At 36.4% G+C, this 16,095-nt stretch overlaps 3 protein-coding genes across 3 annotated transcripts; all 3 read right to left on the bottom strand.

The window, feature by feature from the left end:
- Nucleotides 1-1,981: 1,981 nt before the first annotated feature.
- LOC109070199 (GTPase IMAP family member 4-like) lies at nt 1,982-4,140 on the bottom strand. Its single transcript, XM_042719120.1, has 2 exons — nt 4,020-4,140; nt 1,982-3,582 (listed from the first exon to the last, which is right to left on the bottom strand). The coding sequence occupies exons 1-2, from the start codon at nt 4,030-4,032 to the stop codon at nt 2,180-2,182; spliced, it is 1,416 nt and encodes a 471-aa protein (XP_042575054.1). The 5' UTR covers nt 4,033-4,140; the 3' UTR covers nt 1,982-2,179.
- A 3,811-nt stretch (nt 4,141-7,951) lies between these two features.
- Nucleotides 7,952-10,396, bottom strand: LOC109105094 (GTPase IMAP family member 9-like). Its single transcript, XM_042719121.1, has 2 exons — nt 10,313-10,396; nt 7,952-9,871 (listed from the first exon to the last, which is right to left on the bottom strand). The coding sequence occupies exons 1-2, from the start codon at nt 10,323-10,325 to the stop codon at nt 8,487-8,489; spliced, it is 1,398 nt and encodes a 465-aa protein (XP_042575055.1). The 5' UTR covers nt 10,326-10,396; the 3' UTR covers nt 7,952-8,486.
- A 1,521-nt stretch (nt 10,397-11,917) lies between these two features.
- On the bottom strand, nt 11,918-15,772 carry LOC109105468 (GTPase IMAP family member 9-like). Its single transcript, XM_019118769.2, has 2 exons — nt 15,645-15,772; nt 11,918-14,619 (listed from the first exon to the last, which is right to left on the bottom strand). The coding sequence occupies exons 1-2, from the start codon at nt 15,655-15,657 to the stop codon at nt 13,271-13,273; spliced, it is 1,362 nt and encodes a 453-aa protein (XP_018974314.2). The 5' UTR covers nt 15,658-15,772; the 3' UTR covers nt 11,918-13,270.
- Between the last annotated feature and the right edge of the window lie 323 nt (nt 15,773-16,095).

Genomic DNA, 16,095 nt, shown 5'->3' on the forward strand with positions numbered 1-16,095 from the left:
ACACACACACACACACACACACACACACAGACACACACAAATAAAAATGATGACAATTTTTTTTTTTTTTTTTTTTTTGAGTTTATGTTTGAGCTCAAAGTTATTTGATCACCAACAAGCTTAACCATTCAATTTAGGAAAGTTAAACAAAAAGCTGGAAACCAAACAGCTGATTTTCAAAAATGATTTCATTATGTGATCTCAATTGCATATATTAATTATTCGATCTAGGCTAATATGCCACAAATCACAATAAAGTCCAGAGACGACATACACATTGCACTAATATGTTTTCACTTTATTTAGATGAATACAGGTGGATAAAATGACTAAACTTAAAATAAGCAAAATAAAAAGTAACACAATTTAAATCAAACAAATGAATAACAAAAACATAAACACAGTAAGAAATGTCTGATGACACAGATTAGAAAACTCAAAGTAAGTCCAAAGACTCTATACACGTTTGTTCTGCCTCTCTTTATGTAGCTGAACACTGTAGTGAATGCAGATATCTCAATATAAAGTAATAAGTGTACATTACAAAAATCAAGGACTACAGTTATATAATAGCGTAGAAATGACTGAAACGGTGAAATAATGAAAATGTTTTTTTTTAAATGTTTCTACCTGTTAGAATGTTTAGAGAACATTTAAACGTAACATTCTTGTTTGCAAAATGATACAATGATTTGTTCCTTTAACTCTCACAGAAACAAATGTTTGAAACGTTTCCATGACTTAATGTGCATGTTCTTTAATGGTTTTAAGGTTGTTGTTTTTTTTCTACTTAGGATGACTCAGTCTTTTTCTCTCTATCTCTTTTTTTTCCCAGATTTTTTTCCTTCATATTAAACGTTTGTAATGTTGTGAATGATCGGAGATCTGGTAGGTGTGTTTCATGGATGCTTTCTTTGGCATGCTTAAGGAGGACATTAATAATAAAAAACTAAATAACTAAATAAACTGGAGCCTCGTTTATAAAACACACGGATTTGATCCCAAATTCAGTCGGAATTTAAAAAAGCAAAAACTAACGATATGTTCTGTGAATGCTGATGGAAGAGAATGCATAGGAATATATAACACTTAGGAATATACTGTCGCATCAGGGGACTATTCTGTGATCCCTTACCAAAAAGTAGTATACTTCAAGTTTATTTTATTAAGTATACTTAAGTAAAGTTCAAGTATATTTTTAAGTATACTTTATGTAGCAAGTATACAAATATCAGTGTTCTAGTAGTATACTTGTAAGTGTACTGTTTCAATACTCCTTGGGACTAAATTGGCCCACTTTCTAGTATATATAAGTACACTTTTAAGTATACTTTAAGTATAACAGTAGCAAACTTTGAGCACACAACTAGTTTACCTCTATGTTTGTAGTTTGTAGCAATTATACTAAAAGTGAACTTATAGGTATACTGATAGTTTACTAATTGAATACTTTGAAGTGTAGTCTCAGGTAACTACTAGTTTAGTAGTTTTATACTGCAATTATACTCATAAGTTTTCTTTAAGTGAACTTTACATCATACTTTAAGTATACTACTATGTCCCTATTTAGGTTTTAATGTGTATATATTTTGTTATATGAATATCTGAAGATACAAAACATCCAAAGAAAGAACAGGGTATCTGCTTGTAAACAAAAACATTGTATTCTAGCTTCATGCATACTTTTTCTAAACACTTTAATGTGGGTAAGTTTCATAAAATTGACTGTAATTATTACATCTTCATCGGTCGACATTTTATTCAATAACGTTACAGTTTTGATGCTGTTTCATGTCAGATGATCCTGTTAGATTACATGTGTTAGTATCTGTTGTTTCTTTTTCTTCTTCACTTGTGTTTTTTTGGAAATTCTGTGCAGAAGATGTGTACTAGTGCCCTCTACCGTATTCTGTGCAAAACACAGATTCTAGGAGCACAAGTATAGCTCAAGTATATTTAGACTTTTTGTAAGTATAAGACAAGTATACAAGTATATTTCTGAGGAGTACATAAAGCATCCTTTCCTGTTTTTAGTTTAAAAGAAGTATACTAATAGCACACTTGAATAAACTTATTTGTCTTAAAGGGATACTTTTGTGTCTTGTTTTTAAAGCTTGATGTTGTTCGCTCTTCACTTATTCGCGGTAGGCCTATATGTTGATTTTCAGTGTTGATCGGGTCACTGGATGGAGCAGCGGGTCAGAACCGCAGCTTTGGCGACTCCAGCAACCACCCAAACAAAACCCCATCCTTCTGCGGCTAACAAGTTGGTTAATAACCCTGCTGCAAACCCAGTCTCCACCGCTGGAGCTGCGGGGAACAGGAACGGTAAGAGAGCGGGGGCAAATGAAGCCCCAATCCCCAGCATGAACATGGTCAGCATAAACAGCATTTTATTATAATCTGAAGAAAGTAGATTCTTCTGTCCTCCTTCGCTCAGTCTCCTCTGCTCGTCTTCTTGGATCCAGATCTCCAGGTCATTCTGTTCTCGCTCTTCTCTTTCCTTTCTCTCTCTCTCGTCCTCCATCCGTCTGTCCTCCAGTCGTCCCATGTTCTCCAGCTCCGTCTGCAGAGACTCTGTGAACCGTGCAAGTCTTTCTGGAATCGGTCGCACATTCTGTTCTTCCTTCTTTATATCCTTCTCAATCTGATCAATTCTGCGTTGAATGCGTTTCCTTCTTCGTTCAGTTTCTTGCCTCTCTTCATTAATGTAAGAAAAAAACTCACGCCAACGAGCATCAGCCATTTTTTTGACCTCCTGCTTTACTTTCCTTGTTCTTTCAGCCGTTTCTGCTTGTATTCTCTCTTCTATTATCTTCTGGGCTTTTTGCATTGCTTCTGTAACTTCATTAGTGAAGTGACGGTTCTCATTCACAGCCAGCAGCTCGTTCACTTTCTGCAGGAGTCGACTCACTTGTTCTGGGTTTGTAGGGTTTGTGTTGTCGAAGGCCACGAAACGCCTCCCGAATCTCTCCACGAGGTCTTGAACTTTTTGATTTTGTTTCGAAACGAATCTTTCGATGGATTCTCCTCTGAGTCTGTCGGCGTGTGAGAATATCAGGATGCTGTGATTGCTGATGTCCTCACGAAACATCTCCAGAATCATTTCTACGGTGCGCTGCTGCTCCTCTGTATATCGCTCTATTGGTATGACGAGCAGAAACGCGTGAGGACCAGGAGAACACAAGGCCAGGCAATGAATTGCTTCTTGTTTTAATTGTTCTTCTGTTAAGTCCGTGTCAAAAAACCCAGGTGTGTCCACAAGAACGAGATTCCGTCCTTCCACCGTTCCACACTCTCTCTTGCACTCTTTAGTGACTGAACTCATGCTCAGTTCATCATTAAAGCATCTGTTTCCCAGGATGCTGTTTCCCGTTGCACTTTTCCCCGCACCGGTTTTTCCCAGCAGAACCAGTCTCAGTTCATTCAGAGCTGGATTTACTGCGAGCGGATCGCTGCCAGGTGAACCTTGAGTCATCGTGTTTGGAGGAATTTGAGTTGGAGACAAAGAACAAACATTTTGGGTGTCTCTGTTTCCCTCGTTTGAGCTTCTGTTGGACCACTGCCTGTGGTGACCTACTCCTGAGGAAAAAGTGTTTGTTGTTGAGAAAAATGACATTGATAATCATCTATTACAGTTATAATCTACAAACATGTAGATTCTAAGTTTCTCTGGTCATCCCAGACACCGTTCATTCACTTTAAGGGCACTGTAAAGCTTATTTATGCATAAGACAAGACTAATACTGAGACCCAGACCGAGCTTTAAAAGTGGTCCTGATGATCTGTTGTGCTCAGACTAACGACAGCTTATTGGAGACATTTATTTAGTTTACTTTGTAAGATGCATAGCATAGAAATAGCTTAAAATAAACACAACCATTACATCAAAGCTTTTTCCAAAACAAAAAACAGATGTTGAATTTTAAACGCATCTGTTTAAATAAATCTAATCGTCTAAATAACTAAATGCATGATACTTTAATGATTAAACACACGTAACAGACTGGTTACAGTACCTTGGTTGGACATGTCGTGTAGTTTGGTTTCTCAGTTCGGTATCAAAGGCCTCGCTGTGGGTTTGTGACGCGTTTGTAGTGATGTGGGACTCTAGTTTTGTGAGAGGCAGGACTTCAGCAGAAACGAAACTGTGCACGAGCTCAAACGGTGATGCAACAGACTAACACGTTGCTTAATAACAATGCAAAATAAATGCATTTATATTTATTTACAGACATGCTTCAAGCTTCATGTAAGATATGCACACACGGGTTTATTTATAACTTTTATTACGCGTTTTTCCCTTTGAGTCCACTAGATGCATCCACTAGAGGGACACAGAGAGCATGTTTCAGAAATGAACGGAAATTACAGATAAATTGCATTCAGTATTACTGACTAATTACGTAGCATGTGCAAAATGCGGAGGCCTATTACATGCATTTATTTATTTGTCGTTTACAGCTGTATTTGTATGACTGCAATAATAACAACTAAAAACTAAAGTCACATAAAACAAACAAGCTTTACTTATTAAGTAATATCTTCATTGATTAATAGAAAAAAAAAGGGATGAGAAAATTCTTAACAAGAAGTATATGATGTCATGAAAATTGGAAATGCTTGGGTTGAAAACAGAGCACCACCTGTCCAAAAATCATAAAACAATTATGTCAGGAAGATGTGGGAAAAATAACAGTAGTACAATGTTAAACCAAGAAAACTGCTGGTACTGTTTTTATTGCATTTAGGCATTTCATAGAAACAACTATAAAACACAAAGCTTGAAGTGCAAGTTCAAAGTACAGGTAGGCTAAATAAATGCTTTATGATAAAAGTGCTGGAGAAATTCAGTAAAACAACAAGTCAGATCTTAAAACAGACACATAAAACACCAAAATACTCCACTACAGAAACCACATTTAAAACAACATAACATTCACCCTCAGTTTAAGAATTAAATGTTACATTTAAGCTTGCATAGTAGATGGAGTAATCTTCAAGTTCGTAACACTTCTTCAGACAAAAGTTTATATAGGCTATATATATATAGATATAGATATACAGTCCTGCACAAAAATATGGGCACCCTTGGTAAATATGATCAAAGAAGGCTGTGAAAATTAATCTGCATTGTTAATCCTTTTGATCTTTTATTTAAAATTCACAAAAATCTAAACTCTCATTGGATAAGAAGAATTTAAAATGGGGGGAAATATCATTATGAAATAAATGTTTTCCTTTAATACACATTGGCCACAATTAATGACACCCCTAGAAATTTTTATGAGTAAAATAACTCTGAAGTATATTCCCATTCATATTCACAATTGTGAGCACTCCAGGGTGATTATGAACATGAAATTATCCAGCCATGGCTTCCAGTTTCAAAGAAATACAAATAGTAGGGAAAACAAAGCCCAAATGCCCTTAATCATCCATCACAATGAGAAAAACCAAAGAATATATTTCTGATGTGCAGCAAAAGATAATTGAGCTTCACAAATTAGTGAAGTGACTTTAAAAAAGATAATTGAGCTTCACAAATTAGTGAAGTGACTCCATCAGGGCAATAATTAAGAATTTCCAATCAATAGAAAATGTTACGAAACTGCCTGGAAGAGGATGTGTGTCTATATCGTCCTAATGCACGGTGAGGAGGAGAGTTTGAGTGTCTACAGACTCTTCAAGGGTCACAGCTGGAGAATTGCAGAAAATAGTTGAGTCTCAGGGACAGAAAACCTTAAAAATATTGTCAAACAGCACCTACATCAACACATGTTGTTTGGGAGGGTTACAAGAAAAATTCTCGTAGCTCATCCAAAATCAAACTCCAGCATATTCAGTTATCAGACACGACTCAAACTTCAAATGGGACTGGCTTCTATGATCAGATGAAACTAAAAAATGAGCTTTTTAGCAGCAAACACTCAAGATGGGTTTGGTGAACACAGGGATAAAAAATACCCCATGTGTACAATGAAATATAATGCCGTATTTTTGATGTCGTGGGTCTATATCTCTGCTGGAGGTCCTGGACATTTTGTTTAGACACATGGCATCTTTGATTCTATCAAATACCAACAGATAAAAAATCAGTAAGTGGCTGACTCTGTTAGAAATCTTATAATGGACCATGTTTGGATCTTCCGACCGTACAATAATCCAAACACAAACCTCAATAACAACACAGAAATGGGTCACTGAGCTCAAAACCAAGCTTCTGTTATAGCCATTCCAGTCCTCTGACCTGAACCCTACGGAACATGAGAGGAGTGAACTGAAGAGGAGAAGCTGGGAATCTGAAGGGTCTGGAGTGATTCTGGATGAAGGAATGGTCTCTGATCTCTTGTCAGGTGTTCTCTAACCTCATCAGGCATTATGTGTTTTCAAAATTACGGATCGAAATACAGATGATCTGATTAGAACATTGCTGGAGCTTATGCTGTTGAAACACATCGCTATAGTCTCTAATATGAAATTAATCAGATAGATTAGACTCTAGGCGAGATCAGTAATCAGATCACTGCATGGTGATAATATCGTTATTATCCGCAAGTAGCCAACAGCAGCTGAGCACATTTTCTCTTGCTGCTTTTGACATAAGAAACATAGTTACAACAGCAAGAGAAAAACATCAGAAAGTCAAGAGTCAAATTGTTCAACTAGAGCAAACACTTTACTATTACTACTACCAAAACTACCAAACTATTACTTTCAAACAGACATCGACATCTAAACCTCTGTTAATCTTAATAAGAACATTTGTAAATATTTGACAGAAATAAAGTCCATCTTGTTTGTAATGCTGTTTTTGGAGTTATTTACTCTGGAGCTTGACATCAAACTAAGGTTGGGTTTTCACTTTCAACCAAAATTTGATTTCTGAGCAATGTAAGTCCACATCTAGTGTAATGGGAAGCTTTTTTAGAATGTTAGAGGATAATGTTTTAACAATGTTATCAATAAACATTTTAGAATGTTTTTAGAGAATGTTATCCTACCTTTTAACAGAACATTCTGGGAACTATAATAAAACTTGCCATAGAGACCAAAGACTGCCCATCAGATTTACTCAAAATAAATTATATCTCATGTTTAACTACTATAGAGACATCAGAGGCAGCAGTAAATTGCAGAAGATCTGGAGGTGAGGCGCTCTCTCCGCGGGTTTATGAGCGCAGAACGACCGCTGATGCCCTGGAGCTCACGACTCCGAAAACATCTAAACATATTTTAAAACAGACGTTATCTTTAGTAACAAACTGCGTATTTAAAGTGTAATCAAGCACACTCTCACATGTCTCAGTAATGTTTGTATTGTGTCCCACTTGTTTAACTTAGTTTTAAATCACTCATATTTAAGACGTTTGGACACAATAAATACATTTTAAATACTGATGCAATGACTGAAGCAGTAGTGCATGACTGTTTGGTGAAACCTTTCCAATTATCTGTTTAGTTCGTTTCATGTGAACATGTTCCTAAAACACTTTGTCTCTGGAATGTAAACATTGTAAAGCCGAAAGCTGATGAGTAAAGTCATCTGTGATCAGCTCATGAACGCTGCTCATCCCTGAAAACACACACAGACTACAGGAATAGACTTCAGTTGCTTTCCACTCACATTCATACATCATATGGTTTCTGTATGACACACACTTTAGGTGTATTCAGATTGCTTTTTAATTTTTTAGTGTCCATTTGTACTGGAAAAAAAACACTCACTGCAGATTTTAAAATTAATAATAATATACTTAGAATATCCACAGCTACACAGCTGCTTTTTTAAAAGCTTATTTCATTATTATTAAGTAAAATGTTTTTTTTATTGTTTATTTAATTATTTTTGTGTAATATGTTTGTAAATTAGGTTAATATACCTTTATGTAGTACAGAGTCATAATGTACATTGATATGATTTACATTTATATGCCTTCCCTTTATTGGATATAATCACAAAACTTAAAAGAAGAAGCAATAAAATTGAAACCAAATAAATGATATTAAATAAATGTAAAAAAAAAAAAAAAAAAAAAACTTACAAATCGAGATATGGTTACTCTCTTGAAGCTACACACACAGATTGCTAGAAAAGTCAAATTAGATCCTTAGATTCTTCATTACTTCACACAATAAAGCCCAAAGACGCCATAAACGTTTGATATACCTTCTCTTGAATAGACAAATATTGTAATTAATGCAGTTTTCTAATCTTACAAACAGAAAGGAAAAGTGTATGATCACAAAAATCTAATCGGAATGTACAAAAAAAGAATGTTTGTTTATATTCATAACTATGAGAAAACCTTGCCAGAATGTTAGCCATAGACTGAGAACAATCCCTGTTATCTGCAACCCTTTAAGATGAACTGTGGTTTATAAAGTGGGATGCATTTAGGAAAATGTATGTACAGTATATGTTGACATGTGTCTGTAAGGCTGCTGGAGTTGTGAACTCATCTTGATTTTCAGTGGTGATCGGGTCACTGGATGGAGCACTGGGTCAGAATCGCAGCTTTGGCGACTTCAGCAGCTGCCCAAACAAAACCCGATCCTTCTGCAGCTAACAAGTTGGTTAAAAACCCTGCAGCCAATCCGGCTTCCACCGCTGGAGCTGCGGGGAACAGGAATGCTAAGAGAGCAGGTGCAAATCCAGATCCAAGGCCAAGCAAAAACATGGTCAGCATAAACAGCATTTTTTTATTGTAATATTTAGAAAGTAGATTGTTCGGTCCTCCTTCGCTCAGTCTCCTCCGCTCCTCTTCTTGGATCCAGATGTCCAGGTCCTTCTTTTCTTTCTCTTCTTTCTCTATTCTTTCAATCTCCTTCTTCATCTCTCTTTCCACCAGCGTTCTCAGGTTCTCCTGCTCCATCCTCAAAGATGCTCTGAACTGTGGCAAATTCTGCTCTTCCTTCTTTATCTCCATCTGGATCTGACCAATCCTGCCCTGTATAAATTTCTTTTCTTGTTCAGTTTCTTGCCTCTCTTGATTCATGGCAGCAATGAACTCAGCCCTCCTAAGATCAGCCATTTTTTTGACCTCCTGCTTTATTTTCCTCGTTCTTTCGGCTATTTCTGCTTGTATTCTCTCTTCTATTATCTTCTGGGCTTTTTGCATTGCTTCTGTAACTTCATTAGTGAAGTGACGGTTCTCATTCACAGCCAGCAGCTCGTTCACTTTCTGCAGGAGTCGACTCACTTGTTCTGGGTTTGTAGGGTTTGTGTTGTCAAAGGCCATGAAACGCCTCCCGAATCTCTTCACGAGGTCTTGAACTTTTTGATTTTGTCTTGAAACGAACCTTTCGATGGATTCTCCTCTGAGTCTGTCGGCGTGTGAGAATATCAGGATGCTGTGATTGCTGATGTCTTTATTAAACATCTCCAGAATCATTTCTACGGTGCGCTGCTGCTCCTCTGTATATCGCTCTATTGGTATGACGAGCAGAAACGCGTGAGGACCAGGAGAACACAAGGCCAGGCAATGAATTGCTTCTTGTTTTAATTGTTCTTCTGTTAAGTCCGTGTCAAAAAACCCAGGTGTGTCCACAAGAACGAGATTCCGTCCTTCCACCGTTCCACACTCTCTCTTGCACTCTTTAGTGACTGAACTCATGCTCAGTTCATCATTAAAGCATCTGTTTCCCAGGATGCTGTTTCCCGTTGCACTTTTCCCCGCACTGGTTTTTCCCAGCAGAACCAGTCTCAGTTCATTCAGAGCTGGATTTACTGCGAGCGGATCGCTGCCAGGTGAACCTTGAGTCATCGTGTTTGGAGGAATTTGAGTTTGAGACAAAGAACAAACATTTTGGGTGTCTCTGTTTCCCTCGTTTGAGCTTCTGTTGGACCACTGCCTGTGGTGACTTACTCCTGAGGAAAAAGTGTTTGTTGTTGAGAAAAATGACATTGATAATCATCTATTACAGTTATAATATACAAACATCTAGATTCTAAGTTTCTCTGGTCATCCCAGACACCGTTCATTCACTTGAGAAGACTGTCTGGTCATCCCAGATTATGTTTATTAAATTTATGATAATGATAATAATGCAGTTGTTTGAGAGTGGTGATGAGGATCTGTTGTGCTCAGACTAACGACAGCTTATTGGAGACATTTATTTTAGTTTACTTTGTAAGATGCATAGCATAGAAATAGCTTAAAATAAACACAACCATTACATCAAAGCTTTTTCCAAAACAAAAACAGATGTTGAATTTTAAACGCATCTGTTTAAATAAATCTAATCGTCTAAATAACTAAATGCATGATACTTTAATGATTAAACACACTTAACAGACTGGTTACAGTACCTTGGTTGGACATGTCGTGTAGTTTGGTTTCTCAGTTCAGTATCAAACGGCTCGCTGTGAGTTTGTGAAGCGTTTGTAGTGATGTGGGACTGTTTTATTGTGAGAGGCAGGACTTCAACAGAAATTAAACTGGACACAACCTCAAACGATGATGCAACTGATGAGATTGGTGCTTACAATGAAAAATAAATGCATTTACATTTATTTATAGACAGGTATGAGTTTATTTATAACTTAAATTACATGTGGTACTTTAATGAAAATACAATTAAAACTAAAGGCACATAAAAACAAAACAGAGTTTACATATGATGTAATATCTTTATTGAATAATAGTGGAAAAAGGGTATGAGAAATTACTGTACAAGAAAAAATAGTTTATGATGTCATGATAATTGGAAAGGTATAAATAGGCCAACACTGTCCAAAAATCATAAAACAAGTAATTATGTCAGGAAGATGTGGGAAAAGTACAGTACTAAAATGTCAAAGCAAGAAAACTGCTAGTACAAAAAACATTGTTTTATTGCATTTAAGCAGATCATAGAAACTAACACAAAGCTTGAAGTGCAATTTCAAAGTTCAGGTCAATAAAATAAAAGTTTCTTGGGAAAGTGCTGGAGATATTTTAATAATGTTTGTATGCTGTCAAACATGACCTTTGGACACAATAAATACACATTAAATACTGATGCAATGACTGAAGCAGTAGTGCATGACTGTTTGGTGAAACCTCTCTATTTATCATTCTAGTTTGTTTCATGTGAACATGTTCCTAAAACACTTTGTCTCTGAAATGTAAACCCTGTAAAGCCAAAAGTTGACGAGTAAAAGTCTATGATGAACAGTGGTGGAACTCACCTCATAAACACACACCGTCTGCAGAAATAGACATCCTTGCTCTTCACTGACATTCATACATCATAGGGCTTCATGTACTTTAGGTGTTTTCAGATTTGTTGCATCCTAATTTTAGTGTCCATTTGCACTGGAAAAAAAACACTCACTGCACATATTTAAAAAAACAATAACATATTAACATAAGAAAATGATTTCAATTACAGTTAGTAGCCTACATGTTCTATGATGGGTTGAAACAAGGCTGAGGAGTATTAATTGAACCTGGGAGGCGGAGGTTGCAGTGAGCCGAGATTGTGCCATTGCACTCCAGCCTGGGCAACAAGAGTGAAACTCCCTTTTACTCAATTGTTTGTATGTTATGCGATTATGCACTTAATCCAGCGCTGTTTGTTCTCTGTTAAATATCAACGAAAACTGCTTCAGATGATTCAGTGAGTGAACGATCCGAACGAACGCGAATCGATTCAGTGAATCGTTTGTTCAATTCACCGAAAGAAAGAATGTTTCAGAAAATCTTATTATGAGGTTTTTAATTCAAAAGTCTGTAAAATAATGTTGAATTGATGGTAATAAATGCATATAAATTAAACTCTGAAACAATCACAAAGCTTGAAGTGCAATTTCAAAGTTCAGATCACTGTACTTTGATTTATTTCATGGTACTGAATGAGCGCATATTATTCTGATATACATGTCACTTCAAGGTAACTTACTTTAAAGAAGCCTAAGGGTGTTACCATGGTATATGTACATGAAACAGGGTATTACCATTGGTACTTTTTGTAACTTCTTTGTAAGTGCGGTGTAAATGATTAGATTCGCTCAGTCAATAATCTTAAAAGAGATTAAGATCATCTTACTATTATTATAATGTAGTGTGAATGAATTAATAATACAGAGTTACATTTAAAGAGGAATATACTTTCATTCCAGGCCTGAGCTACTGAACAAACAAACACACAATCAAACATTAAACATGTCATATTTATCAGCTCTAATTTGATTTTGACTACATACACTTATAGTCCATTTTACAGTCATTTACATTCTTTTGTTTACACTTAGTTACACATACAATAGTCCTGTATGCATTTAAACACCAATTTAAAAAATAAATAAAAAAAAAAACATGGAAAACACTTACTTCATAATGTACTTCAATATTATTATATGCAATGTAGTATAATAATTAATATTTATTAACTATGCTACTTTGCACAATATGCCTTCCCTATATTTAGATAATTGATTTTAGTGCATACAATTCAGTAAAATGTACTAACAGAGGAACAGTGTAGCTACAAATCAATGAACATTCCGCTAAACTGTTAAATTTGATGCAATCAGGAGGAAATTATATAAATTAAATGACATATATTAATGCTTTTAATTCATATAACAAGAGCGACACTGCGATGACACTGTGAACCATATATTAAAGAATTTTAATATGCTCTTTTGATGGTTTTTTAAAAAAGGACCAGGTGACAGCTTGCCATTATTAAAAAGAAGCCAAAACAGAGAGATAATTACACGAAGGATGGGCTAATAAAAACTGAAGGTAACTCTTAGATGAGCAAAGAGGTGAACAAGTTGTAAGAGGCTGTAAATGTGTTTTGAACCTTGTTCAGTGTTCAGCTGGTTACTCGGCTTTGTTGATTCCACCAATAAACAACACCTGCAATGAATGTTAATGAAATTGTGTCCTTGGTTATGAAAAATATCAGATTTTTCCATCTTTTTTTCTATTCAGGAAATCTCAAGGATTTAGGAGGAAAAGATTTTAGATTTAGAAAAGATTTCCATTTTCCATTTAAGATAATGGTCCCAAAAGCACAAATGTGGATTCATGTAGTTTAGCGCCACTTTGTGGTCAGTTCTCACACTGTGTCAAATACAGCAAATGTGATTCAGTCATTTGCAATGCTTCATTGTTTCACTCTTCTTAAAAAAAATCCTTAAGGAGGAAATGAATGAGAAAAATACTTTAGACCCAAGACTGCTGATGAAGTGAGCACGTGTGATTTGACACTCTTTACAGTCTGTAAAAAAGCTTGCTATAATAAAGCTTGGTCTGTGAACTCGATCAATAATCAGTCACTGAATGCAGCAGTTTGTCCTCGATGCCAACTTTACAGATACAGCTTTCACTGCAACTCCAGCAACCTTCCCAAATAAACTCCCACTTTCTGCTGCTCCAGAGTCCAACAAAAACTTTGCCAACAATCCGGTTTCCACTGCTGGAGGGAACACACATGCTAAGAGTGTAGGTACAAATACAGATCCAAGGCCAAGAAAATAGCAAGTAAGTTTAGTCAGAATATTACGTGAAGAAAATAGACTCTTCTCTCTTGCTTCATTCAGTCTCCTCTGCATCTCTTCCCGAAACCAGATCTTCTTTTCTTTCTCCTTTCTTTCCCTTCTCTTCCTCTCCTTTTTCATTTCTCTTTTCTGCATTCTTCTCATGTTCTTCAGCTGCTTCTTCAGAGATGCTTCGAACCGCTTCAGTCTTGCTGGGATCAGCCGCACATTCTGTTCTTCCATCTCTATATCCGTCTCGATCTGATCAATCCTGCGTTGTATGCGTTTAATTCTTCTCTTTGCGTTGCGCCTCTCTTCACTGATGTCAGAAATAAATGCACGCCAACGAGCATCGGCCATTTTTTTGACCTCCTGCTTTATTTTCTTCATTCTTTTATCCATTTCTGCTTGCATTCTCTCTTCTATTATCTTCTGGGCTTTTTGCATTGCTTCTGTAACTTCATTAGTGAAGTGACGGTTCTCATTCACGGCCAGCAGCTCGTTCACTTTCTGCAGGAGTCGACTCACTTGTTCTGGGTTTGTAGGGTTTGTGTTGTCAAAGGCCACGAAACGCCTCCCGAATCTTTTCACGAGGTCTTGAACTTTTTGATTTTGTTTCGAAACGAATCTTTCGATGGATTCTCCTCTGAGTCTGTCGGCGTGTGAGAATATCAGGATGCTGTGATTGCTGATGTCCTCACGAAACATCTCCAGAATCATTTCTACGGTGCGCTGCTGCTCCTCTGTATATCGCTCTATTGGTATGACGAGCAGAAACGCGTGAGGACCAGGAGAACACAAGGCCAGGCAATGAATGACCTCCTTTTGCAGTTCTTCAGTTTTCAGATCGGTGTCAAAAAACCCAGGTGTGTCCACAAGAACGAGATTCCGTCCTTCCACCGTTCCACACTCTCTCATGCACTCTTTAGTGACTGAACTCATGCACAGTTCATCATTAAAGCATCTGTTTCCCAGGATGCTGTTTCCCGTTGCACTTTTCCCCGCACCGGTTTTTCCCAGCAGAACCAGTCTCAGTTCATTCAGAGCTGGATTTACTGCGAGCGGATCGCTGGGAGAAGGACCGGATGGAGAGTTTTTAGTGGGTCTCTTCCTCGCATTTGAGTTTCTGCTCTGAACATTTGTTCCTGAGGAAAAAGTGATCATGTCAAATCAAAGTATCAAGCAAATTACACTGATAACAAGTCTTGCATCTTGAAAATAATTTCTGCTGATTTGCAAAAAGGTCTAATATTAGCTAATTTGATGATACTGTGTTTAAAAACATCGCTAAATGTTTCCATTTTTCACAAAACAAGAATAAAGATTTATTGTATCAATTTAAAAGCACTTCTTAAAATAACAAAGCAGTCAAATATCAAAAGTTTCAGTTTTAATGAAAAAATAAGCATTCGAAATCATTTAATTTACAATCTGCAAAAGAGTGGAAATCAGGATTATGCATAAGTGTTTTAAGTGTCAAATAATTAGTATTTGGTTCCAGCTTCCCTGCGTCTTGTTTGCTTAGTTTCAGTGTTTGTCATCTTGGTTACTATTTTGTTCATTAAGTCATTCCACCTGTGATTATTCATCTTGTTATTATCCTGTGTGTTTATAGCCCTGTGTTTGCTTTCAGTTTTGTCCAGTATTGTAAAGGTGCTTTCTTTTCTCCTGTGCACCTGTGTGTTTTATTTTTCGTTTAGTTCAAGGTTGACTGCTGCAATTAGATCCTCTGCTCGCAACTGAACAGCTGCAATCTGGCTCAGATTCAGACAGGAATCATGTGTTTGTTGTGCTTTTCTGTTGATTACTGGAGAATATAAGACTAATTCACCATACGAATTGTTGTAAAAAAAGCATAAATGCAATGAAATGCATCATATTTTATGAGAAAGTGTGACATGAAAGAGCAAAACAAACACTATTTTTTGGAATCAGCAGACCAAAATTTATTTTCATTCAGCAAATATGAAGTTTGATTAAATCATTATTCAGATTATATCCTTCAATCGTGATTTATAGTTCACTGTGATAGATAGATAAAAACATTTACAGCGTAAAATAACCTATTACAAAAAACGTGCTCCTTATTGAGGCTTTCCCCAAACAAACAAATATAATAACACCAGTTTAAATTAATAAATCATCTAATGAATAAATGATGCTTAATTACCTCCGTTAGACATGTTTTCCAGCTGTGTTTCTCAGTGTGTGTGCTTGTCGTGTTTTTCTAGTGTTGTTGGACTGGTTTATGATGGGCAGGACTTACAGAAATGAAACTTAACTCAAATGATAATTCATTCCTCAGACCTGCACTCTCAGAAAAAAAAGGTACAAAAGCTGTCACTGGGGTGGTACCTTTTCAAAAGGCACACCTTTGTACCCGAAGAGTCCATATTGGTACCTTAAAGGTAAATATTAGTACCTAAAGAGTACATATTAGTACCTAAAAGGTACAAAAGTGTACCTTTTGAAAAGGTACTGCCCCAGTGACAACTTTTGTACCTTTTTTCTGAGAGTGCGCACTGCTCGCAAAATGACATTCAGTGGCTGTATAAAATGCATTTATATCAATTTATAAACATGTTTAATGAAAGATAGGTACATAGTTTATTTATAACGCT

The sequence above is a fragment of the Cyprinus carpio genome, chromosome B2 (genome assembly GCF_018340385.1).
Source record: "Cyprinus carpio isolate SPL01 chromosome B2, ASM1834038v1, whole genome shotgun sequence".
Classification (NCBI taxonomy): Eukaryota; Metazoa; Chordata; class Actinopteri; order Cypriniformes; family Cyprinidae; genus Cyprinus; species Cyprinus carpio.